Source organism: Phyllostomus discolor, chromosome 12 (genome assembly GCF_004126475.2).
Source record: "Phyllostomus discolor isolate MPI-MPIP mPhyDis1 chromosome 12, mPhyDis1.pri.v3, whole genome shotgun sequence".
Taxonomy (NCBI): domain Eukaryota; kingdom Metazoa; phylum Chordata; class Mammalia; order Chiroptera; family Phyllostomidae; genus Phyllostomus; species Phyllostomus discolor.
Window position 1 is genome coordinate 76,882,473 of NC_040914.2, and position 24,132 is coordinate 76,906,604.

Below are 24,132 nucleotides of genomic sequence, written 5' to 3' on the forward strand. Positions count from 1 at the left end.
GTGACGTCATCGGACTGCGCTGCGCCACAGTCCTCACCTCAATCCGGTACAACCATGTGCCAGGCGGGGGAGGAGTACGCGGAGCCCCCCGCTGAGGGGCCGCGGCCGCCGCGGCCTGGGTAAGAGCTGGGCGCCACACGCATCCCTCGGGTGCCCGGCGTCCGCAGCCGGCGGCGAGTCCTGCCCTGAGGCCCCCGTCGCGCTTTGCGGTCAGCCTCGGACCCTGCACCCCAGAAAACCCAGAGATCACCATGGGCGAGCCCGGGAGCCCGAGGGTCCCGGGTGGGGCCTGGACCTGGCTCCGCAGCACCCGGGGCGTGCCTGTCAAGCCTGTGGTGAACACTGGCAGGAAGGGGCTCCCTTTGCTTGCTCGCACCTCAAATTCTTGCATTCATTGGGACAGCTGTGCCGCTGATCATTGTGTCTTTACTGGAAGAGGAATTGGGCTTTCTAGTCGATGTCACTCATGGCTCTGTATCTCCGGTCCAGAGCCACACAGAGCAAGTTGTCTCTCCTGTCGTGCCAGCCCTGAAGGGATTGAGAAGTGGCCTTTATGTGCCCTCTGAGCTGGCTTTAGTCGACTGGCAATCTCCAGGGCCATTGTGTTTTGTCAAATCGGTATTTTGGATAAGACATAAGCCCTGGTTTGTGTGTGTACAGGCCCCTACATTGCCTCTCCTACACAGGGTTGGGATGAGAAACAGGACTCTCTTTCTGAAGCCGGTTGGAAGGGGGAGTGTAATCTGTGTTCTGTATTTAAACGTTTTTTTATGTTTTTTATTGATTGATTTTAGAGAGAAAGAAGGAGGGGAGAGAGAGAGAAACATTGATTTGTTGTTCCACCCATTTGTGTATTCATTGGTTGATTCTTGTATGTGCCCTGACCAGGGATCAAACCCACAATCTTTGCATATCAGGACGATGCTCTAACCCACTGAGCTCACCAGCCAGGGCTAATCTGTGTTCCTGTTCTGTCTTCTCCCACATGTCTCTGAAGCGGTGAGCAGAAGTGTGTGAAGTGCAAGGAAGGCCTGCCCGTTGTGGTGATCCGAGCAGGAGATGCTTTCTGCAGGTGAGGCCTGGAGGTAGGTTGGAGGGCCTGGCAAATGGTCTTGCTCAGCAGCCAGGATTGCCTCCATTTCTGTGTCTGCCTGCCTGCCTGCCTTCCTTCCTTCCTTCTTTCTTTCTTTATTTTTTTAGAGAGGGAAGGGAGGGAGGGAGAGAGAGAGAGAGAGAGAGAGAGAGAAACATCAATGTGCGGTTGCTGGGGGCTGTGGCCTGCAACCCAGGCATGTGCCCTGACTGGGAATTGAACCTGTGATGCTTTGGTTCGCAGCCCACGCTCAATCCACTGAGCTACGCCAGCCAGGTCAATTTCTTGCTTTTAGAAGTATTTAATCATTTTAATTCTGGTTCTAACATTGTTCTTGGTGACTCTGGTGTTGGTGGGGAAAGTATTGATTTCCTGTATAAGTAACATTCTCCTATCATTCAACTGTGGGTCAGGTGGCAGGAAGGTATGTGATGGACTTACGAGAAGGGTTGACCGTGAGAGTGAATGAGGTGTAGGTGGGATGAGCATTTCCGGGCAGCTAGAACACATCTAGGGGTAATTTGGAGCATTCTAGGATCTTAGGCAGGTGCTCTGCCTGATGTGTTTTATTGGGTTGACCAAAAAGTCCATATGTTTTTTTCTGTAAAATAAGACACATTTTTTATTTTCACCAATAGCTGTTTTTAAAATTTATTTGTTTTTAGAGAGAGGGGAAGGGAGAGAGAAAGAGAGGGAGGGAAACATTAATGTGTGGTTATCTCTCACATGTCCTCTACTGGGGACCTGGCCTGCAACCCAGGCATGTGCCCTGAGTGGGAATCGAACCCGTGACCCTTTGGTTCACAGGCCAGTGCTCAATCCACTGAACCTCACCAGCCAGGGCTCACCAATAACTTTATTGATTTGGATATTTTGAGTAATTTGGCTGTATTTCACATGGTATGACATCGATTGTTCTGCATTAATGTCTTGATTTGATTGTAGTCAACTTCAACTAGTCTACCCAACCATGGAGCATTATCGAGGATGAAACTTCGCAAACCACTTTTAACACGTTCAATCAGCCACAGATGTTCTCCACACACTGCACAGATCTTTTTTGTGTGTTTCAGTTGTATTTTTACCTTTCTTGAAGTAATAAAGCATAATATGCCAAAAATATTGCATAATTGTTCCGTCTTCAGTATTAAAATGGCTACAAAAATTCACCAATTTTGATAAGTTTATTTTTTAATGCGTGCTGATATGACAGCTGTCACAATACAATCCATAACAAAATTGTTTCAAATGAAATTAAAGTCATCTAAGCGCTACTAGAGCCATGTTATGGAAAAAAGCCTCACGAGCTTTTTGGCCAACCCAACACTTTGAGGGACAGAGGCGTGGAAGGCAGGGCTAGCCTGCCTCCATCTCTGGGGGTCCTTTGGAGGAGCAGAGGCTTATTCTTAGAGGGGCTGGGCAGCAGCACATTCTGTTTTGTCTGAAACTCTTGTGCCCTTATCATATCACCCTTGAATCATAACTTTTTAAAATTACTTTATTGTTTAATTACAATTGTCTGCATTTTTCCCTACTCCTCCCCCATGAATCATAACTTTTTTAAGATCACTTTTGATCACTTTTACTAGATTTATAGCTCCATGAAGGCAGGTCTGTTCTCCCCTTTTCTTTCTTTTTTTTTTTTAAATATATTTTATTGATTGTGCTATTACAGTTGTCTCATTTCCCCCCTTCACTCCCCTCCGCCCTGCATACCCTCTGCCACCCACATTCCCCCCTTCAGTTCATGTCCATGTGTCATACTTGTAAGTTCTTTAGCTTCTACATTTCCCATACTATTCTTACCCCCCTCCCGTCTATTTTCTGCTTACCATCTATGCTACTTATTCTCTGTGCCTTTTCCCCCTCTCTCCCCCTCCCACTCCCCTGTTGCTAACCCTCCATGTGATCTCCATTTCTGTGGTTCTGTTCCTGTTCTAGTTGTTTTTCTTTGTTTTTGTTTTTGTTTTAGGTGTGGTTGTTAATAATTGTGAGTTTTCTGTCATTTTACTGTTTTTTATCTTCTTTTTCTTAGCTAAGTCCCTTTAACATTTTATATAATAAGGGCTTGGTGATGATGAACTCCTTTAACTTGACTTTATCTGAGAAGCACTTTATCTGCCCTTCCATTCTAAATGAAAGCTTTGCTGGATAGAGCAATCTGGGATGTAGGTCCTTGCCTTTCATGACTTGGAATACTTCTTTCCAGCTCCTTCTTGCCTGCAAGGTCTCTTTTGAGAAATCAGCTGACAGTCTGATGGGAACTCTTTTGTAGGTTACAGTCTCCTTATCTCTTGCTGCTTCTAGGATTCTTTCCTTCATTTTAATCTTGGCTAATGTAATTATGATGTGCCTTGGTGTGTTCCTCCTTGGGTCCAACTTCTTTGGGACTCTCTGAGCTTCCTGGACTTCCTGGAAGTCTATTTCCGTTGGCAGATTGGGGAAGTTCTTCTTTATTATTTGTTCAAATAATGTTTCCACTTGTTCTTCCTCTTCCCTTTGTGGTACCCCTGTAATTCGGATGTTGAAATGTTTAAAAATGTCCTGGAGGTTCCTAAGCTTCTCCTCGTTTTTTTGAATTCTTGTTTCTTCATTCTTTTCTGTTTGGTTGTTTCTTTCTTCCTTCTGGTCAACTCCATTAATTTGAGTCCCAATTTCCTTCCAATCACTATTGGTTCCCTGTACATTTTTCTTTATTTCACTTAGCATAGCCTTCACTTTTTCATCTAATTTGCAAACAAATTCAATCAATTCTGTGAGCATCCTGATCACCAGTGCTTTGAACTGTGCATCTGATAGGCTGGCTATCTCTTTGTCGCTTAGTTGTATTTTTTCTGGAGCTTTGATGTGTTCTTTCGTTTGGGCCATTTTTTTTTTTTGTCTTGTCGCACCTGTTATGTAGTGAGGGGTAGAGCCTTAGGTATTCACCAGGGTAGGGTCACACACTTTGCTGGGTTGTGACGCTGTATGTGGGGGAGGGGTCCGAGAGGGAACAAGGGCACTTGCTCTGCTTTCTGTTGGATTTCAGTCCCTTCCCCTGTTTCCCATAAGCAAACTGAGCCCTTTTGATGCTGGTTCCCAGCTGGGTGGGTTTGTGTATGTTCTAGGACCCTGTGGGTCTCTCCATTGAACTCTCCTGTGAGGCTGGTAGTCTCTCCTGGCACCTCAACCCCCACAGGTGTTTTCAGTAGGTGTTTTGAGGCTTTATTTACCTGCGCTGGAGCCCTGGGTTGCACAGTCTGTCTCGTTCCCCAGTTTCGCCTGGTTTATCTGCATGTGAATGTGGGGCCACCTGGTCTGCCAGCCACCTTGTGCACACGCCTGTCCACAATCTGCCACCTTGTTGGGTCTGCCTGCTGCTGCCTTGCACGCCCCGGTCCGCCACCCACTGCTTTTTTTGCTGGGGCCCCTCTTCACCTGGCTGCCTGACTCTACCCCTCTACTGATCTGGGTGAATGTGTCTATTTTAACTCCTTGGTTGTTGGACTTCCATACAGTTCAATTTTCTGTCAGTACTGGTTGTTTTTTTGTTTCTAACTTTTTGTTGTCCTTAATTTTGGTTGTGTGAGGAGGCCCAGTGTGTCTACCTATGCCTCCATCTTGGCCGTGTTCTCCCATTTTCTATCCCTGTTAATTCCTGGTGATGTTGTGTGCTTTGTACATCAAATGAACATTTGTTGAATGAGTGACTGGCTCACATCTTTAAATTGGTCTCCAAGAGTCTTGGACTCTGCTTTCTAAAATGTTCCAAAAAGGAAACTGAAGGGACTCAGTAAGTTGTCTTCCAAAAATGTTCTTGTCCCTGAACATCTTTCGGGAACCGAGTAGACTTGGTGCGTATTTAGTAGAACGAGGCGTGCGCCACCAGGAAATACGTTTTAGGCGCGGAAGCCACCACTTTAATCACTTCAGCGCGTCTAAAGCGGTGGTCTCTCCAGTCTCCCTGCAGAACGTGCTGATAGGAGTGGAGGCTGCAGGGCTCCTCCTGGGCCAGAGCCCCTCGGCCTGTGCTCGCTCGGTTTTGGGAGAAGGTGGGCAGCCGATTCTCTGCTTATAGGTTCTGAGCGTGTCAGTCTCGGTTTTGAGCACGTTTCCTCAATGAGTGTGAGGGTCACGTGGGAAGCTGTGGCCTGACCCAGAGGGAGCGTGTGGTTTCAGGACACTAGCTGTGCAGGGAGGACGTGGAGCGGGGCCGCCGCAGGGTGATTTCCCCCACCTCTGGTGAGCAGGTAAAGTGGGGCATCTGTGGTTGCCGGGGGAGCCTCTCCACACCTGGTTTCCTGGGAGTCCCTTCCCATGGCTGCTTACTTGGGGTCCCCAGAGCTCCAGCATTTTGCTGTTAAACACCGAGTTGAATTACTGTCCTCAAAGGACCTGTGGGGTGTTTGATCAGCCCCCCTTATAAGGAGTTTCTGTTCAGTGTTGGGGGGGATTGCTGTGGACACAAGGACATCTGAGCAGGAGGAAGGTGGCAGATGGGGCACAGCCCCAAGCATGGGGCAACCCACTTGGGGCAGTGTTGCCCCCCTCTGCTCAAGTTGCTGTTCTTTGCCCTCGCTGCTGGGGTTGCCAGGGAGCTTTAAAATGCAGATGCCTGGGCCTTATCCCCGATACACTGTGACGTAGTTGGTGATTCTAATATGCAGTCAAGGCCGATAACCTCTGACCTAGTGAGCCTGAGAATCAGCTGGAAGGTTTATCAAGAACACAGATTCCCAGGATCTGCCCTAGAAGTTCAATTTTCAAAAAATATTATTTATGTATTTATTTTTAGAGAGAGGGGAAGGGAAGGAAAAAGAGAGGGAGAGAAACATCAGTGTGTAGTTGCCTCTCATACTCCCCCTACTGGGGACCTGGCCAACAACCTAGGCATGTGCCTGGACTGGGAATTGAACCGGCGACCCTTTGGTTCACAGGCCAGCACTCAATCCACTGAGCCACACCAGCCTGGGCTATCCCGGAAGTTCTGATCTGTGAGTTTGGGGAAGAGCCCAGGACTCTGCATTGACAGAAGCTTCTTGGGCATTTCTGGTCCTGGAAGGATCAGAAAATTAGAGAAAGGCCTTCGTGGAAGTTCAGGGTGCTGGACCCCTACAGCCTGCCCAGGGCTTCCACCTTCACTCCAAGAGGTGGTACTTCTTTCTGTGGGAGTCTTGGAAGAGGTCATCAACTCTGCTTAGAAGAGGGTTGGGGTGGCCTTGTCCTGCACATGCCTGTGCCCATCTATTCACCAGCTGGGCCTTTCTGAGTGCCTGCGGCTGCAGGCAGCACGGGGCTCCTGGCCCCTGGGACATCAGTTCGCACTGATAAGGGTTGTGGGGGTGACTCAGGCACTTCCCATGGGGTGTGAGGCTCGGCCTGGGATGACCACACCTGATGAGAACCCCTCCATGCTGGCCTCTGGGTAGAGCCTCAGTGTCAAGATGTTGCTTCTAAAGATGGAAGTTGGGACAAGAAGAAAACAGTAACTGAGCAAGCATCGGGCTGCTGCCCTGTGGAGGCCATATAAGCAGCTTCCCTATCTTAGCATGGACGGTGGGCAGACTGAGCTGTGTGGCCGCAGCCAATGGTGGTTTTGTTGCAGGGACTGTTTCAAGGCATTCTACGTCCACAAGTTCAGAGCTGTGCTTGGGAAGAACCGGCTGATCTTTCCAGGAGAGAAGGTAGAGTGTGAGGTGACTCCTCTGTGGAGTCCCTGATTAGGCGGCCTGGCCACCTGGGCCCTGGCTCTATGCCCCTGCCACTCTTTTTGCAGGTGGCCTGTCCCACCTGCATCCTGCCACCTCCTTCCCGCCGTCCTGTGCCTGGACTCTGAGGATGGACCCATGTCTGGGGACACCCACAGTGGTGGGGGTGGGCGAGCATGCTCCTGTTGAGATGTGCTGCCCTCCAGCCATGTTCCTTCTCTCCCAGGTGCTCCTGGCCTGGTCCGGGGGGCCTTCATCCAGCTCCATGGTCTGGCAGGTCCTTGAGGTGAGTCTCCACATGGTTCTTCTGGGCCCAGGCCACCGCCCAGCCATGTTCGAGGGTGGGGCCAGTTTTGGGGGGTTCTCGGATGTGTACACAAGAGGTGCACAAGCCTGGAGCTGCATCCGGAGTGCCCAGCTGTGCCCCAGTTTAGTGCTCTCCCATTGCCCTACTATAGAGAAGTAGTCACTGGGAAATGCATGTCTCGGGGCACAGTGGAGCGTCACTCGAGGTAGCTCTGAAGCCATGGGCCTCCCCTCAGCCAGGGAGTGGTCTGGGACAAGACATTGAAATAGGAGCAGGTGCCTTGGGAGACAAAAAGTGGCTTGGTCCTGGCAGCTTCCTTGAAAATGAGTGGCGTGACGAGGGACATTGCCAGGTGAAGCGGTGTTGCTGGAGAGGACAGCTCATGTGAAGATGGGGAGGGGAGAAGGCAGGTGCAGATGAGAGACAGCAGGGGGCCTTTGTACCGGAGTGCCAGCCTGCTCAGGTCACAGTGTCGGGGACAGTATAGCTTCCCTGATGGTGACGGGGCATTGTGGAGGCCTTGACCTAGGGGTGGGACCCATAAGGACCTTCTGCACTGCCTGTGGGGTGCAGACTGGAGGTGCTGGGCACGAGGCTGCAGCCATGGGGTGGTCTGTGCTGGGTCCTGGGAGGTGCCTCGGGCCTTAGGATGGTACTTCTGCTCTCACTGCCTGTCCCCTAAACCTGGCTGGGTGACGTGAGATCAGCACCTCCTCCCCCAGGTGTTTGTCCAGTCCCTGGCACTGCACTTCCATCTGAGTAGCGATTCCTTGTTTTTATCCTGTTGTCCTGCCCTGTGCTGAGCAGCCAGAGGGGCTTGGGTAGCTGTGTGGACCCAGCTGCTTTTTACGCCATTGCCAGCAGCAGGGACAGACTGGGGAGGGTGGGTTTCACAAGGGAGAGTACAGATGTCCAGGCAGGGCCAGTTCGAAGTGAGTTAGGCTGCATGGCTTCCGTGTGCCACCTGTCTGCTACAGGTGGGGTCATTGCCCCTTTGCAGAGGGTGCCCAGTGCAGACGGAGAAGGGTCTGTGTAGGAAATTGTCCTGCAGCTTCTGGCTGTGGGGCTGAGGCCCAGTCCCTTCCCTTCTCCAGGGCCTGAGTCGGGATTCTGCCAAAAGGCTGCGTTTTGTGCCAGGGGTCGTCTACGTCGATGGTATGTGTGGCCATTTCTCCATCCAGGCCCCGGCTGCTTTGGGCGGGCCTTCTGAAACAGCCGGACTGTGCCCATGCCAAGGCCCTGGTGAGGGCGTTTCTCTGGAGACAGTGCACACGTCCAGCAGCAGGTGGCACTGCTGTTGCCATAAGTCAGACCACCAGAGAGTCAGGCAGGAGCGTCCGCCTGGCCTCCTCTGTGGGGTCTAGGGCTATGAGTGAGACAGGCAAGTTCATTGCCCAAGGGCCGGATGCTAACCTGCCCCTCCCCTCCCCTCCTCTCCCCTCCCCTCCTGCCTGGCCCCTCAGCCACTGCAAAGAACCCTACACCCATTCTGAAAGTTCTCCTCCAAGGAGGAGGTCTGGAGTCTGTGCTTCTTACAGAAACCTCTGTGCTACAGTGCACAGCCTTGAGGAGCTTCTTGTGCGTTGGCCCTGTCCCGCCAGCTGGGGGCTCTTCCCCTGTGAGCTGCAATTCCACTCTGCCTGCCTGTTTCAGAGGGAGCAGCCTGCGGACAGAGCCTAGGGGACAGAGCCAAAACCGTTGCTGAGATGAAGCTAATCCTGCAGACAGTTGGCTTTCACTGGCACATTGTTGCTTTAGAAGAGGTGGGTGGGTTGCCTGGGAGAAAGGGCCTTGGAGGATGTCCTTGGTGGGTGCATGCCTGCTGGTTGGGGCGTGGCTGAGGGCCTCTTGCCTGGATCTGTTCCACAGTGTGTACAGAGCTGGGCCTGGGCCTCATTACAACCTCTTCCACCCTTCCCCATCCTGCAAGGTGTTCAGCCTGCCGCCATCGGTGCTTCGCTGCTTTGCCCAGGAGCCCTCGGGGACCAAGGGGGCCTACAAGGCAGCCGTGGACAGTTTCCTCCAGCAACAGCATGCACCAGCCCAGGGCAAGGAGGGGCTGAGCCAGCCTGGCACCCAGGACCCCCAGAACCCATCTGCACCACCCTCAGCTGCCCAAACAGAGGCCCAGCCACCCATAGCTGCCCAGACTGAGGCTCTGTCCAGACTGTTCAACTCAGTGAAGACGCTGACAGCCAAGGAGGAGCTGCTGCAAACCCTACGGTGAGCCTCCCTCTCCCCCAGGTCCTGGCCCTGCCCCACCTGGGTCTGAGATGCCCTGCCCTGCTCGCAGGACCCACTTGATTCTGCACGTGGCCCGGACCCATGGCTACTCCAAGGTGATGACGGGGGACAGCTGCACCCGCCTGGCCATCAAGCTCATGACTAGCCTGGCACTGGGGAGAGGAGCCTTCCTGGCCTGGGACACGGTACTTGGGGGCAGGCTGCACAGGGGCCCCTTGCACCCTGTCCCATAGGCCCCTTCACCTGAAAGTAGTCTTGTCAATCAGCCTTGGGGTATGCCTTGTGGAGGGAGGAGGCTGTGCCTCCCCAGCTGGCAGGGCAGGAGGGGGTCGTGAGCTTGTCAGCTGGGTGCAGCGAACAACTTCCCCCCAGGGTTTCTCCGACGAGCGGCATGGTGACGTGGTGGTGGTGCGGCCCATGCGTGACCACACACTGAAGGAGATTGCTTTCTACAACCGCCTGTTTGCTGTCCCCTCTGTATTCACACCGGCCATTGACACCAAGGTAACCCGCAGGGACAGAGGAGGGGTCACTGGCACACCTTCAGCAGCCTATGCTGTGTCCACACCAGCCCTCTGGCCTCAGTGCTTGCCACCTGGTGCTGTAGTGGAGTCCCTGGGTCCCCCAGCGTCCTTGGCCATCCCTTTGAGTTGGAGGGCAGGCTGGTGTCCTCAGGGGGCGGGGATTCACAGGGAGAGGAAGTTGCTGCCCCCTGCCCCTGGGAAGGTGAGGTGCCTAGCCGGGGGGGTCATGGACATGATGGAGGGGTAAGATGGCCTTTGTCAGAGACACTTGAAATTTTTTTACATAACTTAATTTTTAATAATGACTGTGTATAGCAACGGGGACACAGCAGAAGTGTGTGCCCTGGTTCACTTCAGCCCAACATGGGAGGCTCTCGGGAGCTGACGCTGTGGAGAAACCCGTGGTTGGGCCTGGGGGCTGTCCCTCTGCGCCAGGGCCACTTCTGCAGCCGCCATCTGATTGTCCCTAGGCCCCCGAGAAGTCCAGCATCCATCGGCTCATGGAAGCCTTCGTGCTCAGGCTGCAGGCCCAGTTCCCCTCCACGGTCAGCACTGTGTACAGGTCTGTGTGTGTGGCCCCTGGACTCGGGTGGGAGGGTGGGCACTTGAGTTCACCTCCTTGGGTCTCAGGCCAGGGCAGGAGCAAGGTCTCGGCCAACCGGTGGTGAGTTTGTGCCCTGTCCCCATGCTTCCAGGACGAGTGAGAAGCTGGTCAAGGCCCCCAGGGATGGCAGTGCTGGTGGTCCCCCAGGGCCCCGCTGCCTGCTCTGCATGTGTGCACTGGACATCGACACTGCTGGTCTGTGCCGCATCTCCTCAGGGTGCTTGGTCGGAGAGGGAGGGGTACGTTGCAAGTGGGTGTTGGGGTTCAGCAGTCTCTGAGGTTCCTGGAGCTCACCTCTGCTTGCAGATAGTGCCACGGCTTTTGGGGTCCAGACCTTACATCTCTCCCAGATGCAGCCCCCCACCCCACCAGCTGAAGCACCCACAACACCCTGCTGTTCTGCAAGAGTGGGCGGGGCCCAGGGCTGCTGCCAGGGGGCTGGGCCCTGTGGGAGGTGAGTCCCTTCCCTGACCCATTCCACCCCATGGCTGGTACCTTGCAGCTGCACAGAGGGTGGTGGTACAGCTTGGGACTAAGCCCCCAGGCCCTGTGCTGAAGGGCCAGGACCAGGCACACAGGTCCAGCTCTGCTCTCACAGGCAGGACCCCCGAGCCCATGTCATCGAGCAGCTTTGCTACGGGTGCCGTGTGAACATGAAGGACGTGGTGAGTGGACGCCTGCCCTGCGTTGGCCACAGGGAAACCCTCCCACTCCTGGAGGTGGGGTGGCAGGTTGGCACCAGCTCAGCTTTGTGCCATGCAGCCCCTCGCCCATGCCGGCTCTCTCTTGCAGCCCTCCCTGGACCCCCTGCCACCCTATATCCTGACTGAGGCCCAGCTCCGCAGCCAGAGGTACTGGCACCTGCTGTGCTGGGAGAGCCCTGGGAGGGGCCCTTGTGGGCATCAGCACCTTCGAGCTGACTCCCACTGTGTGGCTTTCCCCAGGGCCTGGGTCCTGCAGGAGCTGCAAGAGTATCTGATTGAGGACAGCGACGATGAGGTGCAGACTGGTGAGAGCTGAGCCTGGGGATGGACCCCCAGGACCTCTTGCCCAGACCTCCAGCATGCTGGAGCAGGACAGCAAGGATGGACAGGCTGTTTGTTACCGTCCATTTGTATAAATAAAAATGCTTTTAATTAAAAAACTACAGTACACGTGGGGAAAGGAGGGCTGGGCCCCCGGCCCAGTGTGTCTGGCACTGGGCCCAGCAGGGACGACGGAAAGGGACAGCAGTCCTGAGCTGGGCCGTGGAGGGGGCCGCAGCTTCCTTCTGACAGCAGCATCAGGGCTCAGTGGGCCGGGAGGACCTGTCACAGCAGGTGGCTTTGGGCTGGGGTCTCTGCTCCTGTGGCCCGAGGAGCACGCCCTCCTGCGTGCCAGGCCGGCTCCTTCATTCGCAGTGCACCAGGAGCCTGGCGCTACTCCTTCTCACGTGTCCATTTGATCATGGTCTCTGGTGAGCGGTACAGGAAGATGAGCTTGGCGTACAGCTCCTCCTCCAGCTCCAGCTCCCGCGTCTCCCGCACCAGGAAGATGTCCTGGCAGAGCTTGAGGATTCGGTCCACACACGGCAGCTCCTCGAACATGATGGAGTGCGATATCTCACTGAAGAAGCCGCGCACAAACTTGCCGATGACCAGCACGATGGACACGTAGAGCCCCATGATCCTGCCAGGCAGGGGTGGGTAAGTCCTGGGGCTGCTGGCCACAGCCACACCCCGAGCCCCTAGGCCACTGTCGCCGCACACTCACCCGTAGCCAGCCAGGAAGCCTAGGCTGGGTGGGCTGACCTTGTCGTTGAAGATGACCATGGGCAGCAGGTTGCAGTCAGCCTGGCAGTCCTGTAGCTCGATGACCCACCACTCAAGGAAGCCAGCAGCCCCTGAGCCCACCTGCTCCCTCCGCAGCTGGATGCGCACGCCGAGGTAGTCAGCCTCCTCATCTGGGTCAGAATGGTGGGACAGTAAGGGCCATCACGCTCCTGCAGGGCAGCAGCTGGGGCCCAGCGCCACCCTCCCCTGAACACACTCACTGGGCTGCAGCTGCTTCACAGGATTGGCTTCAGGCCCGTTGGGGGCACGGATGTACTTGGGGAAGAGGTTCGGGATGACCCTGTGGGGAGCAGTCCAGCGGGTTGGTTCTGGCCCGGCCTTCCTCGAGCCCCCAAGGCCCCGGCCCCCACTCACACTGACTGGTCTGAAGTGCCCTCCAGCAGGCTGGCCAGCTGCCGCCGCTCAGTGCTGTTGGGGGCCAAGTCCAGGGTGTGCTTCTCGTTGGTGTACTCCACAGTGCCGCCCTTGGCCAGGTCCCTGCAGGTGGGGGTGTGGCGTAAAACACCGAGGGGCGCACCCCGCCCCGCCCCCGTGCAAGCCCAGGGCGTACCTCTGGAAGTTCCAGGTGAAGCGAAGGGTGATGTCGGCGGTGCCGTTGTCCAGCTCCCGCTTCATCTGGGCCCGGCTCGGCGGGCTTATGCGCCACAGCGCCCCAGAGCTGCCCTCGATCTGCGCCGTGACGATGTCCTCAGGGCTGTACTGGCTGATGAATTGCATGGCCAGCTGGGCGCAGGGCGGCAACTCAGTGGGGTGGAGCCAGGCCACCCCTCCCCCAAGCCATCCTGTCCCCTGCCTGGCAGAGTCAGTGGGGGGTTACTCACCGGATGGGGGTCAAACTGCCTGGACAGCTCCTCATAGGCCTGGGGTGTGAAGGGCTCGATGGACGGCTGCTGGGCACTCATGGTGAACAGGGGCTGGGAGGGGACAGTAACGTGGTGGTGAGGGTCCTCCCTGACCCCCTGGGCTGCCAGCAACCAGGCCCAGCTCTGCATGGGCCACGAGGACCAGGCAGCAGAGGAGTGGGGACTGGGGCTGCCTGGCAGACCCCTCAGTGGGCCAGCAGAGCTGGCCCCTGCACTGCTGCTCCTAGCTGGAGTAGAAGGTGGCCACTCACCTCGTAGCCACCCAGCTTGAGGGTGACAGTGACGTCAATGGGCTGGTTGACGACGCCAACAACAGAGCGCACCAGGGACATAAAAAGCAGTGGGAACCAGATGATGGCCACGAGGAACAGGATGATGAGGCCGCCCATGCCGTACTTAACAATCTTCTTTTTCTTCTGCCCCTTGGGCTGTGGGTATTTCTGGCGGGGGGCAGGATATGCATCACATCTCGGCTCTGCCCTTGCCCTGCCCTGCCTTGCGCAGGCTTCCATCCCTGTTTCCCGGCCACAAGCTCTGCCCTGGACCCCTCCTTCCCTGCTGGGTCCCAGCGCTGTGCTCCATGCTCCGCCATTCCTGTCCTCAAGGCCACGGTCTTGGGCTTACCCAGAGGCCCCATAAAGTCCAGCCTTGATTGGACACTCAAATGGGTAGCAGTTAAGACTGCTGCTGCACAGGATAGGCAAAGGGCAGTGGGATGGAAAGAGTTTGAACCCAGAAACAAACCCACACATGAGACAAAGGTGCCAACCACTCTGAAGAAAGGAGACCTGGATGTTCACATGCAAAAGAATAAAGGTGGACCTTCATCTAATACAGTATGTAGAACTCAACTGTAAGGCCTAAATCAGTGAAACTTCGGGGCAAATCTTTGCTGCCTTATATCTGGCAGTGACCCTCAGATCTAACACCAATATCCTGAGCAACAAGAAAAAAACTAAACTAGACATCATAAAAAATAGACTTCTGTGTTTCACAGGGTACTATCAAAAGAGTAAGAAGACAGCCCACAGAAGGGGAGAACATAAATCATGTATCTGATAGAGGCTAGTACCTAGACCGACTATGGAACTCCCTTGGCTTGATGAGGGGTATAGATGTGCCAGCTTTTGCTCATCCAGCCATTGTTTAACCCAAGGGAAAGTGGGTGATAGGTCTGAACAGAGGTGTCTCCAAAGGCGGACAGGGCTGGTCAGCACAGGAAAAGATGCTCATCGTTAGCCATCAGGGAAAGGCAGATCAAAACCACAAGGGTAGGAAATAAGAGGACATAAGTGTTGGCAAGGATGTGGGAGAGGTTGGTGGGACTGAAGTGGTGTCATCACTGTGGAAAACAACTACTTGACAGAGAAACCTAGAGATACCTCACGACCCAGCAGTTCCACGTATGTGTCTACCCAGAAGAAATGGAAACGTGTGCACGATCTTAGGGTGACTGCATGGCAGCATTTTTTAAAATAAAAAGCTCAACTGTCCATCACCCCTTGGAACAGTTGGGTGAACAGAGTGTGGCGTGAACGCTAACCACACAGACCAAGCCCCGCATCAGCCCTACCCCCAGCCGGACCACTGACCCTGACTCTGGGCTCAGCCCTCATGCAACACTAGCACTAACCCTAGCCCCACACTTAGCCCTAGCCCTAACTCCGCCCCAAACCCTAAAAAATCACTCTAATCCTAACACTATCTCTAGCTCTAAACCTAGCTCTACCCAGAACCCAAACCCTAACCAAAAGAAAAAAAAAAAGGGAGCTGGTAAAAAAGGTGGTTTATCTACACAATGGAAAACTCAGGCCTAAAAAGAAGTGAGTCTCACACATGCTAACACGTGCAGAGTTGGAGCCAGTCACAAAAGACCAAACATGGTGTGATTTCACTTGTATGAAGTGTCCAGTGCAGGCAAATCCGTGTCAGGAAGTAGGTGGTGGCTGCCAGGTGCTGGACAACGGGGAACAGAGTGAGTGCCAGTGGGGGCGGGGTTTCTTCTTAGAGCGACAAGCAAGTTCTAACACTGACTGGTGGTGGCTACACAGCTCTCAGAATGCTAGCCACCCCCAAATCGTACCCTTTCGGTGGGCGAAATCTTGTGGTGTATGAATTCTCTCAATAAAGCTGCTAGAAAAGAACAAGAACTCAACGTCATGGACAGGCCTCTTCCGCTAGGCATTAGCTCAGACCACTCTGCCGACTGCCCGAGCAGGGCTGAAGTCACTCTCCCATCTCTGAGAAGCCCCTTCTGGCTGCCAGAAAGAGTTCCGGAAACGTTCTCTGGCCTCGTGCTGACGTGGGTGGTGAACCCAGCGGAGGGCCGGCAGTGTTGCCTATTCCTCGCAGTGCCTGCCTGCCCCAGTGGGGAGTGACCTCGCTACCCCTGCCTCGGGCTCGGGCACCTTCTCTGTCTCCCGGCTGCACTTGATGATGAAGATGTTGGCGAAGATGTCCTCCACACACATCCAGTTGCTCAGGGACAGCGTGGTGTCTGTCCACACCCAGTCCATCACAGCCCGCAGCTCCACCAGGAAGGGCACCAGCCGGAACCTGTCCAAGACCGGGGGGCCCATCAGGGGACGTGTGGAGAGAGGGCGGCCTGGGTCCTCCCTGGGCTGGCCCACACTCACCCCTGGAAGAGGAAGAGGTTGAGGTGGTTGTACTTCTTGGTGAGGAAGTTGCCGAGGATGCGGGTGGGGTAACCGCAGCGGATCTGGTAGGCAGACAGGGCAAAGTAGATGCACTTCACGAAGTACCACAGCTGGGCCACTGCGTTCTGGCTGAACATCCTAGGAGGGACAGGAAGCCCAGATCAGGGCACCCGGCCTGCGTCCAGCAGCTGGAGCTCCAAGGTCCGTGAACGCAGCTCCGGTTCTGCTAGGCACCACAGAGCACGTCTCTGCAGGTTAGGCCTGCCCGCCGCCCCGCCCCCGCCAGCACCCACCTCTCAGTGACTGCGGGCAGGATGAAGAACATCCAGATGTGGATGGCTAGCACCAGGACAACCTGGAAGGCCAGCTTGCCCAGCACGGTCTTGCGTAGGTAGAGGGCACGGTCAACGACCATAGTGCTGAACTGGACCAGCAGCATGACCAGGAAGGCCTCAGGTACCTGGTCATCTGACAGGGAGGACGTGATGTCCGTCGCTGCCGAGTGCTTCTGTGGCCGGGAAAGGAGAGGTCAGGGAGAGCTGGGGTGGCCGCTGGGCTCTGTGCTCACTGGATGCCCTTGAGCCCAGCTCACCCCGAAGGCCCAGAAGCCGAAGATGATGATGATGAAGTCGACGACATCGGCCAGGAACATGAGGGCGTAGACGTCGGTGGCTGCACGGTACTTGCTGTGCAGGATGTCGTGGAAGAACTGCCGCAGGGGCCGGTACACACTCTGAGCCCTGCGGGTGGTGGAAGGGCGGGCGCTCGGCTCAGTGCCCGCTGGCAGCTCCCACCCACTCCTCCCCTAGGCCACTCCCAGGTTGGTCACTTACAGGGACAGGCAGAAGGTCTGCAGCCGGATGCCCACCGCCCTCGCTCTCTCCCGGGGGCGACTCCGCCTCTTCTTGCTCTGAGAGGCAGTGGCTGCCTCCTCCTCATCCTCAGTCTCGGCTTCTGTGGGGGAGCAGTCACCGCTAATGGAAGAGCACAGGGGGCTGGGCCTCGCTCAGCTCCTGACCACCCTGAGAGCCCCCAAAGGGGCTGCCATCACCCCATGTCAGACCAGCAGGCCAACCACAGGGCCCTCCCAGGGTCGCCAGCAGCGGGCCAGCAGGGCTGCCGCATGTGGACAGAGGGCGTGGCTGGACTGCGGCATGACGGCTGGGAGGGCAGGGGTGGTGTGGGCTGACAGGGACACGTACCAATGGCTGCCGGCCCTCTGGGCTCCGCACTCTCTTTCCTCCTCCTCCTGAAGCGCAGACTGATGCGTCTTGTGTCGCGGGGCTTGAGCTCCACTTGTGGCTCCTGGTGCCCATCCTGCGTGTCTTCTGGAACAGCCTCCTTGGCAGGGGCCCCAGCCACCCCCAGCTCCTCCTCCTGGGGCCCTGTGACCTCCTCGGTCTGGAGCCCCAGCAGGGCGGACTCCTCCCCAGGCTGCTTCTCCCTCCTGTGGCCCCCATCAGATTCCTTGGAGACTGGGTCCTCCTCATAGTCCCAGAGGCCATAGCACTGGAGGGAAGGAAGGAGGGTGATGGGGAGGCAGGCTTGGCCACACCAGGCAGCTTTTGACCAGACAAGAAGGCCAGGCCCACCGTGGGACCCACGGCATCCGGCCTCCCTCCTCAAACGAGATGGCGGGGCTGATGGGGGCGGGGTGGGGGGGAGCGCGGCCCTGGCCCTGGCGCTCACCAGCAGCTGGGACCGGTGGAAGAAGAGGGCCATGAGCTGCACCAGGTCGTACTTGATGTAGCCGTCGGCCTTCTCCAGGCCCAGGATGCGAGGGGGGAAGTAGGGCTTGTTCTCGTTGCGCCGCAGCACCGCGTGGCTGTTCCAGGGGAAGAAGCCGAACTGGAAGAGGTACTTGGTGACCACCATGACCTGTGGGGAGGGGGCGCTCAGCATGGTGGGGCTGGGACCCTTCCCCTCCCCTCCTCCCCCCACCCCGGCCACCGCCCACCTCAGTGAAGACAATGGCTGTCATCCAGAAGCGCTTGCTGGGCCTCGGGATGGACAGCATGGCCCATAAGAAGACCAGCACAGGCAACACAAGGGAGGCGGTGGAGGCAGTGACCATATGGTTGAGAACAATGACGAAGTAGCAGAGCAGCTCAGAGTGCGCGGCCACAAACTGGTACACGGCCTGCAGCAGCCGCAGTGCCCGGCCCTGCCCGGCCTCGAACCGCTCAGCCTCCTTCAGCTCAGGGATGGACAGGCGCCTGCAGGGGTCACGTTCAGGCAGGTTCTGGCCCCGGGCCTGGGACCCCACCCCACCCCTGCCTGTCCCCCAAGCCGCTCCCCGAGCACACCTGTCCAGGATCAGCTCACTGGCTGTGCGCATCCGGGTCCGGGCGCTGGCAGGAAGCTCCTGGGAGCCATGCGGGGAAGCCCTGGGCTCGGTGACTATCTCCTCACTGCCGCTGCGGGTGTCGTAGCCTGTGCTCAGGGTGCTGCAGATGTCCTCGGGCGTGCTGCTCGTGGGCTCCTCGGCCCCGAGCCCGCTGTGGGAGGGGAGGCTGCTTACAGAGGTGGTGGGAGAGCCTCAACGTCCCTGGGGGACAGCGGCCAAGAGGCTATGTGCCCATGAGGGCAGTGGCTGGGGCAGCCCTGGCTCTGGGCCTGAGAGCAAGCCAGGTGGGATGGGTCCTGGCTCCCGCTTGAGTCGCTACGGCCCATACCCACCTCGAGCCTGTGCTAGGCGCATCCCGTGCCTCCGAGGGGCCTGCTGACGTGGCCTCGGCTTCACTTGAATACAACTGGTCCAGCACACCCCGGTCCACCGTTCCACCCTGCAGGGCACGTGGGGGCGCTTAGGGCAGTGGATGCAGTACCAGTGCTGCTCCGGCCCCCAGTGTGGGCGAGGCAGGGGCAGGGCATGCACAGGGGTGGGGTAGTGTGGCAGGGCATGGTGGCGGGACCGGGGTGTGGTGGGGTCAGGGCATGGCGGTACCCACCCTGAGCAGCTCCTGTGTGAGCAGGTAGCGCTCAGCACGCAGCACGTCACTTATGGCTCGGTGGTGCCGTGTGAAGGTGTGTAGCCAGCGTGTCAGCTCGTCCACCAGCGCCTGTCCCAGCACCCACAGGAGCTGCATGGTGCTCAGTATCCGCTGCATCACATGGCTGCGGCCTGCAGGGAGAGGGGCTGCAGGGAGAGGGGTTGGCAGGGGGACCCTGGAGGGGCAGCCACTGGGAGAGCCCCAACCCTCAACCCCCTAGGCCCACGCACCTGCCACCTCATTCTCTGGGCCATCCACCAACTCTGCCTCCTGGCTCAGGCTGCCTCCTGGGCATAAGGGGGATGGTCAGCAACTGAGAACCCTGCGTTCCCCTTCCCTCTCCACTCTCAGCCGGACTCACCCTCAGCCAGTTGTGCCTGCTCCTGCCGCCGCCGCCTTAGCACCGTCTGGGCATTGGTCACCCATGCCTGGTACGCCATCTGCAGACAGGGCCATGGGGTTAGCACCCTGCCTCCCAAACTATCGAGTCCCATCAGACCCACCTCTGAGCTTCTGAGGTGGAGGGGAAGGAGGAGCCCAGGGTCAGATGGCCCAGCTGGGGACCTTCAGCCTGAGCCTGAGCAGGTAGCGGGCATTGTGGGACTGCTGCAGGAGGACAGGGTGGTTCACACAGCCGAGCCTGCACACCACAGTTCTCCTGAGCCCTGGGCTAGAACCAGGGACCCAAAGTAGACAAGAGGCTGTGGGCTGAGGAGACAGATGTGTGGCCAGCAAACCCAGTGAGCCTTTCTCAAAGACCAGGCCACCCATGGCCACCAAGGCCTGAGTGGTCAGAGTTGGGACCTCAGGAGGAGGTAGGCAGAGGCACGTGGCTGCCACAACCTATGCCCAAACAGACGGCTGTTGTGCCTACCTGGGGAGGGCTGCATGGGGCTGGGCTGGCGTCCCAGGCCCTGGGAGCATCCGGCTTCCCTGTGCTGCCCTGGCCCAGGCACTCCCTGCACAGCAGAGAGCAGACAGGGGACCTCCCCGCTCACCTGGAAGGCGCTCTGTGCCGATGGCCTGGGCTCCTCAGGCTGGGCCTCCTCCTCCTCCTCACTGTCAGACTCGAACAGGAAGTAGTCCCCAGAGTGGATGACTGTGGGCAAGGTGGAGCTGAGAGCTGACCTCCCCCACCCAGGGTTGGGCTCTGCAAGACCCTCAAGTTCATGGGTTTGGGTGGGCCCCGTAACAAGTCTGGCTGTGCTGCCCAGCTTGGCTTCCCTTAGCACCCTGTGACCCCACGGGCCAGGACCCACATGCCACCCTCCCCCTGAGGGACAGCCACAGTGGCTGGAGGCAGGGAGTGGCAGGCTGAGGGATAGAGGCACATGCACAGGACACAGGCCAGCATGGTGGGACGAGACCAGACCGGACAAGAGGAACACAGAGGGTGCAGGGCCGGGGAAGGAGAGAGGCTATGAAGATCTAGGCTTCTGACTCGCTGAGTTAGAAAAACGTGCAGCCTGCTGTGAGGGGCTCAGTGAAATTGAGGCGCAGCCCCTTACTACTGCATAGCTTGGGGTGGGATCTGAGAGCCTGCGCACAGGCTGGGGGTCAGCCCTGGTGAGCTCTGCCCACCCCAAACTCGGAAGCGACTGAGAGAGGGGGAGGCTACCCAGCACACGACAGCTCGACCAGGTGGCCATGGCAGCCGGGTTGGGGTGGTACCTGTGGCGTGGTCCAGCCAGGGCCGCCACCACTGTCTCCGTGGCGGGGAGGAGCCCCCTGGACTGCCGGGCCCTGTGAAGGGGAGGGGGTGGCAAGCATGAGCCAGCAGGGAGAAACACGGGGGAGCGAGGGTGGCCCCTCGGCAGAGATAGACGCAGAGCCCCGTCAGTGACGAGCACCCCCTCGTGGTGCTGTGGGGGTGGAGGGCAGCTCACAAGTGCAGACGGACAATCACTGGCAGGCTGTGTGGCCTGCGGGGACAGAGCGTGACCACATGGCACAGGACAGACGGGCTGGAAGCCCCGTGTGACGTCACGTGGCACATAACGTGGGCAGGCTCCAGCGGCACAGATGTGCCAGTGCTTGGGGGCCCTTGAGGCTCCACCCACACTCACCTGGCTCCTGGCCTGGGTCCAGGGGGTCCTCGGGGCGGCCAAGGTCCACCCGGCCCTGCCTGTGCTTTTCCTGCTTGGCTCGGATGCGTTCCATCCTGCGGTTGGGAGACGACTCTGAGCACCGAGCCAGTCGGGAAGACACCCCACGTCCACCCTGGTCCCGCAGACGGCACCTACTGTCTTTTCAGCTGGGCCAGGGACTTCTCCTCGGCCTTGCAGTGGTAGTCGATGCTTTTGAGGTTGGCGGCGTTGTACAGGGCGAAGCCCCTGTGGAGAGGTCGGTGAGGCCTGGGATGCCTGGCTCCAGCTGCACGGGCTCCCCTCCTCTGGGCTGAGCCCGCCCACCCAGGCCCTTCCTGCATACAGGACTAGCCCTCCAACACGACACCCTGACATGTGCGGCAGTGACAGGAAGAGGACCCCTCCTGCCACCTCCAGTCTCATGGAGTAGAAAGTGTGCAAATGCAGAGGTGGCCATGGGAGCTGCAGAGGCTGGGGGTGGTGGGGCGGTGGGGAGGCTTGCTGGCTCTCTGGCCAGAGCACAGGGTGAGGAGAGCAGGCCCTCTAAGGGTGCGCCTCAGGCTGGTGTGGGGGTGGTAATGGGGCTGAAACGCCAGCCCACGCGAGCCAGGGCTGGGGAGGTGCCGAAGGCCTGTGGTCCCCCATTCTCACACGTCACGTCAGGGAGCAGCACCCTATCCTAGATGGGCCCAGGCAGCCCCAGGCGGGAGCCAACCTGGAGGCCTGCAGGGCGGTGGCCTGGAGCTCAGCCCTGACGTGCAGGAAGTAGTAGCTGAGGAAGACGCGGCGCTGCAGCAGCAGGAACAGGAAGCAGATGCTGTCCCAGAGGATGCCGGCCTCCTCGATAGGCAGCAGGCAGTCCTGGTCCCTGCCCAGCATCTCCTTGGCTATGGGACAGATGCCAGCACGGGTCAGGGGTATGATCAGGGCTGGAGTGCGGATTGGGGTGAGGGGTTAGGGAGCTGAGTCAGAGGCAGGGGTCAAGCACAACTGTTGGGGGTCAGGGACACAGGGCAGTGATGGGGGGAAGGGGTAGGGTCTGGGTCCCAGAAGCAGTGTGTGTCCCTGACCCCCCCACCACCTGCCCTCTCCCACTCACGGTTGTAGTAGCCCTTGACCGTGCACACGAGGCTGAAGAGCTGGATGACCCAGCAGAAGCTGCTCTGCATTTGCTCCACAAAGACACAGGACAGGAGCTGGGGGCAGGAGGAGGGTCAGCCAGCCTGTGGGGTTGAGTCTGGGGCCGGGGCTGGGCTAGGCAGGCCGGCCAGCTCACCGAGAGCATGTTCTTGGAGATGATAACAGTGACGTTGTAGAGGATGAGGCAGTCCCACAGCACAAGGCGGGCATGCGTGTCCTTCTGCAGCAGGGAGGTGCCGAAGAGCAGCAGGTAGAAACAGGCCAGCAGGTAGCCCAGCCCGAAGACGCTGATGCGTGTGGCCCCTGTGACGAACACCACCACCAGCACCAGCCAGAAGAGGTAGCGGAAGACGGCGACTTTCAGCATGTCGAGGTAGGACCTGCCAGGCGGGGTGTCACTGTGGGCTCCCGCAGCCCTGGGCCGGAGGAACTCCAGAAGACCCTTCTGCTGCCCGGTCAGCGTCCACCCTTCATCTTGTCACAGGACACCACCAGCAGCACCTGTCCCAGGCTCAGTCCTAGCCAGGGGTGCCCGTCGGCCGTGCCGACCTGCCGCCTACGCAGCCCCGGGGGCCCTGGCCCTGGCCCTGGCCCTGGCCGGGCTCTGCAGGCTGGCCACACCCTGGGACTTACCTGCAGTGGATGAAGTTGGGCACGGGGTTGGGCTCCCCCCGAAGAGGCTCCAGGTGGTCAGTGTTGATGCCGGCCATGTGCTGCCACTCGTCGGTGCGCTCGGCCGAGAACACCTGCCACTGCTGGGAGGCGCAGAGCAGCAGGAAGAAGTCACCTGCGGACACACGGGAGGCGCTGCTGCTCTCACCCCGGGAACCGAGGGCCGTGCGGAGGCCTCGCGCACAGTGGGCATGGGGCACCGACCTTGCACACAGCCCGGAGAGAAGCACGGGATGCATGTGGGGGTGGGGGCTGGGCGGGCAGGTCTATGAGCGTGAACACCGGCAAGTGACGTCTGCACGTGGACAAGGATGCCAGGGACCATGCCTGCCTGTGTACAGTTATGTTCTGCATATCTGTACGTGTACATGTGGCTCTATGTACATGGCACGCAAAATCAGAAAATGAGGCAACACGTGCCTGACCGCATACCCTGTGGGTGTCAGTTTGTGCGCACCTGCATCTGTCCCTCTTCCCACACTGTGCACACCTGTGTGCTGAGCAGTAGCCACCCCCACACCTGTGTGCACACCTGCACACACAGGCAAGCAGATGCGTGTCTGATGGCAGGGTATGCCATGTGAGGTGGGCCTCAGTCCCATGGAGAGGACCTGTAGGACTAGACACGCTCAGGAGAAAAAGCCCCCCATCCTGCTGAGGCACCACAGGACTGGACCCGCTGGCGAGGCTTGGACAGCGTGCCCCTTGCTGCTGAAGAGGGGAGTATGCGCCTGCCCACCGCGCATCCCCATGGACAACCTCCTTGGCCTTCTGTGGGACTGGCAGGTGGCACGTGTGGACAAGGGGCCCAGCTGGCACGGACACTCACTGATGAGGTTAGTGGAGTTGGGGGCCCTGAAGAAGTCAGGCAGGTACAGCCACTTGATGAGCCCCGAGTTCATGGGGATGGCCTGGCTCCAGCGCCATGGATAGTCTGTGGGCAGAGAATGTGCGTCAGTTCCCCCGACGCCCTGCCCCTCCCCCCACCTGCTGGCCCACAGCCTCCAGGGGTCCAGTGTCCACGGGATCGCTCTTACACCCCACACACACATTCACACACATTCGCACAGTCAGCCTCAAAAACACGCCCATGCTCATCTGGAGCCCCAAGAGCACACGGGTCCAGAGCTCCCGGCACACGCTCTAGCACGCACTCCCGGGCACAGCCGGTGCCACAGGCCCCCGAGGGAGGAACCAAGTGCTGGCTAGAGGCAGGCAAGTGGGCAGGGCAGCCTCCCTGAGCGGTGGCCATGGTACGGATGGCCCAGATGACATGTCCTTGCAGACCCATCAGAGTGGCGGAAACAGAGAACCATGACAACACCGATGCTGGCTGTCAGGATGGGCAGGGTAGGACAAGTGGGCATCTAGTTACAATTAGCATTTTGGACTACAAATATGGCCACCGTTTGGACTACAAGTAATATGG

At 58.1% G+C, this 24,132-nt stretch overlaps 2 protein-coding genes across 5 annotated transcripts in view; one reads left to right on the top strand and one right to left on the bottom strand.

Annotated features, from left to right (window-relative positions):
- Nucleotides 1-10: 10 nt before the first annotated feature.
- Nucleotides 11-11,603, top strand: CTU2 (cytosolic thiouridylase subunit 2). 3 transcript variants are annotated; one of them, XM_028501787.2, is made up of 15 exons: nucleotides 11-119; nucleotides 998-1,072; nucleotides 6,678-6,756; nucleotides 7,007-7,066; nucleotides 8,182-8,242; nucleotides 8,741-8,850; nucleotides 9,018-9,310; nucleotides 9,381-9,516; nucleotides 9,704-9,835; nucleotides 10,326-10,417; nucleotides 10,551-10,654; nucleotides 10,766-10,913; nucleotides 11,058-11,124; nucleotides 11,252-11,310; nucleotides 11,404-11,603. In XM_028501787.2, exons 1-15 carry the CDS (start codon nucleotides 55-57, stop codon nucleotides 11,477-11,479), a joined length of 1,557 nt encoding a protein of 518 aa, XP_028357588.1. In that variant the 5' UTR covers nucleotides 11-54; the 3' UTR covers nucleotides 11,480-11,603. The 3 variants fall into 3 exon arrangements, with proteins under 3 accessions (XP_028357588.1, XP_035868289.1, XP_035868290.1); XM_036012397.1 differs by having other exon boundaries at nucleotides 30-119; nucleotides 998-1,085; XM_036012396.1 differs by lacking the exon at nucleotides 11,252-11,310.
- The window catches only part of PIEZO1 (piezo type mechanosensitive ion channel component 1), a 64,404-nt gene continuing 51,842 nt past the window's right edge, over nucleotides 11,571-24,132 (bottom strand). The window contains exons 23-51 of one of the 2 annotated variants that reach the window (XM_036012394.1): nucleotides 23,533-23,637; nucleotides 22,665-22,818; nucleotides 22,168-22,411; nucleotides 21,991-22,087; nucleotides 21,607-21,778; nucleotides 21,048-21,137; nucleotides 20,871-20,965; nucleotides 20,476-20,547; nucleotides 19,803-19,903; nucleotides 19,166-19,244; nucleotides 19,035-19,091; nucleotides 18,763-18,935; nucleotides 18,491-18,597; nucleotides 18,118-18,309; nucleotides 17,769-18,027; nucleotides 17,501-17,689; nucleotides 17,014-17,320; nucleotides 16,645-16,765; nucleotides 16,404-16,551; nucleotides 16,105-16,319; nucleotides 15,791-15,949; nucleotides 15,563-15,710; nucleotides 13,406-13,594; nucleotides 13,113-13,205; nucleotides 12,842-13,014; nucleotides 12,646-12,768; nucleotides 12,492-12,571; nucleotides 12,212-12,401; nucleotides 11,571-12,127 (exon numbers count right to left, since the gene is read on the bottom strand). In XM_036012394.1, coding sequence (XP_035868287.1) covers nucleotides 11,878-12,127; nucleotides 12,212-12,401; nucleotides 12,492-12,571; nucleotides 12,646-12,768; nucleotides 12,842-13,014; nucleotides 13,113-13,205; nucleotides 13,406-13,594; nucleotides 15,563-15,710; nucleotides 15,791-15,949; nucleotides 16,105-16,319; nucleotides 16,404-16,551; nucleotides 16,645-16,765; nucleotides 17,014-17,320; nucleotides 17,501-17,689; nucleotides 17,769-18,027; nucleotides 18,118-18,309; nucleotides 18,491-18,597; nucleotides 18,763-18,935; nucleotides 19,035-19,091; nucleotides 19,166-19,244; nucleotides 19,803-19,903; nucleotides 20,476-20,547; nucleotides 20,871-20,965; nucleotides 21,048-21,137; nucleotides 21,607-21,778; nucleotides 21,991-22,087; nucleotides 22,168-22,411; nucleotides 22,665-22,818; nucleotides 23,533-23,637 — 4,382 coding nt within the window. In that variant the 3' untranslated portion in view covers nucleotides 11,571-11,877. The remainder of the gene's footprint in view (nucleotides 12,128-12,211; nucleotides 12,402-12,491; nucleotides 12,572-12,645; nucleotides 12,769-12,841; nucleotides 13,015-13,112; nucleotides 13,206-13,405; nucleotides 13,595-15,562; nucleotides 15,711-15,790; nucleotides 15,950-16,104; nucleotides 16,320-16,403; nucleotides 16,552-16,644; nucleotides 16,766-17,013; nucleotides 17,321-17,500; nucleotides 17,690-17,768; nucleotides 18,028-18,117; nucleotides 18,310-18,490; nucleotides 18,598-18,762; nucleotides 18,936-19,034; nucleotides 19,092-19,165; nucleotides 19,245-19,802; nucleotides 19,904-20,475; nucleotides 20,548-20,870; nucleotides 20,966-21,047; nucleotides 21,138-21,606; nucleotides 21,779-21,990; nucleotides 22,088-22,167; nucleotides 22,412-22,664; nucleotides 22,819-23,532; nucleotides 23,638-24,132) is intronic. The other variant, XM_036012393.1, reaches the window with a different exon arrangement.

Bases quoted from the DNA above. Each gene is read 5' to 3' on its own strand.
- CTU2 (XM_028501787.2), top strand. From the start codon at position 55: ATGTGCCAGGCGGGGGAGGAGTACGCGGAGCCCCCCGCTGAGGGGCCG. The intron at 8,851-9,017 runs GTGGGTGGGTTG...CCATCCTGCAAG, and splicing joins ACATTGTTGCTTTAGAAGAG to GTGTTCAGCCTGCCGCCATC. The intron at 10,418-10,550 runs GTCTGTGTGTGT...CCATGCTTCCAG, and splicing joins ACGGTCAGCACTGTGTACAG to GACGAGTGAGAAGCTGGTCA.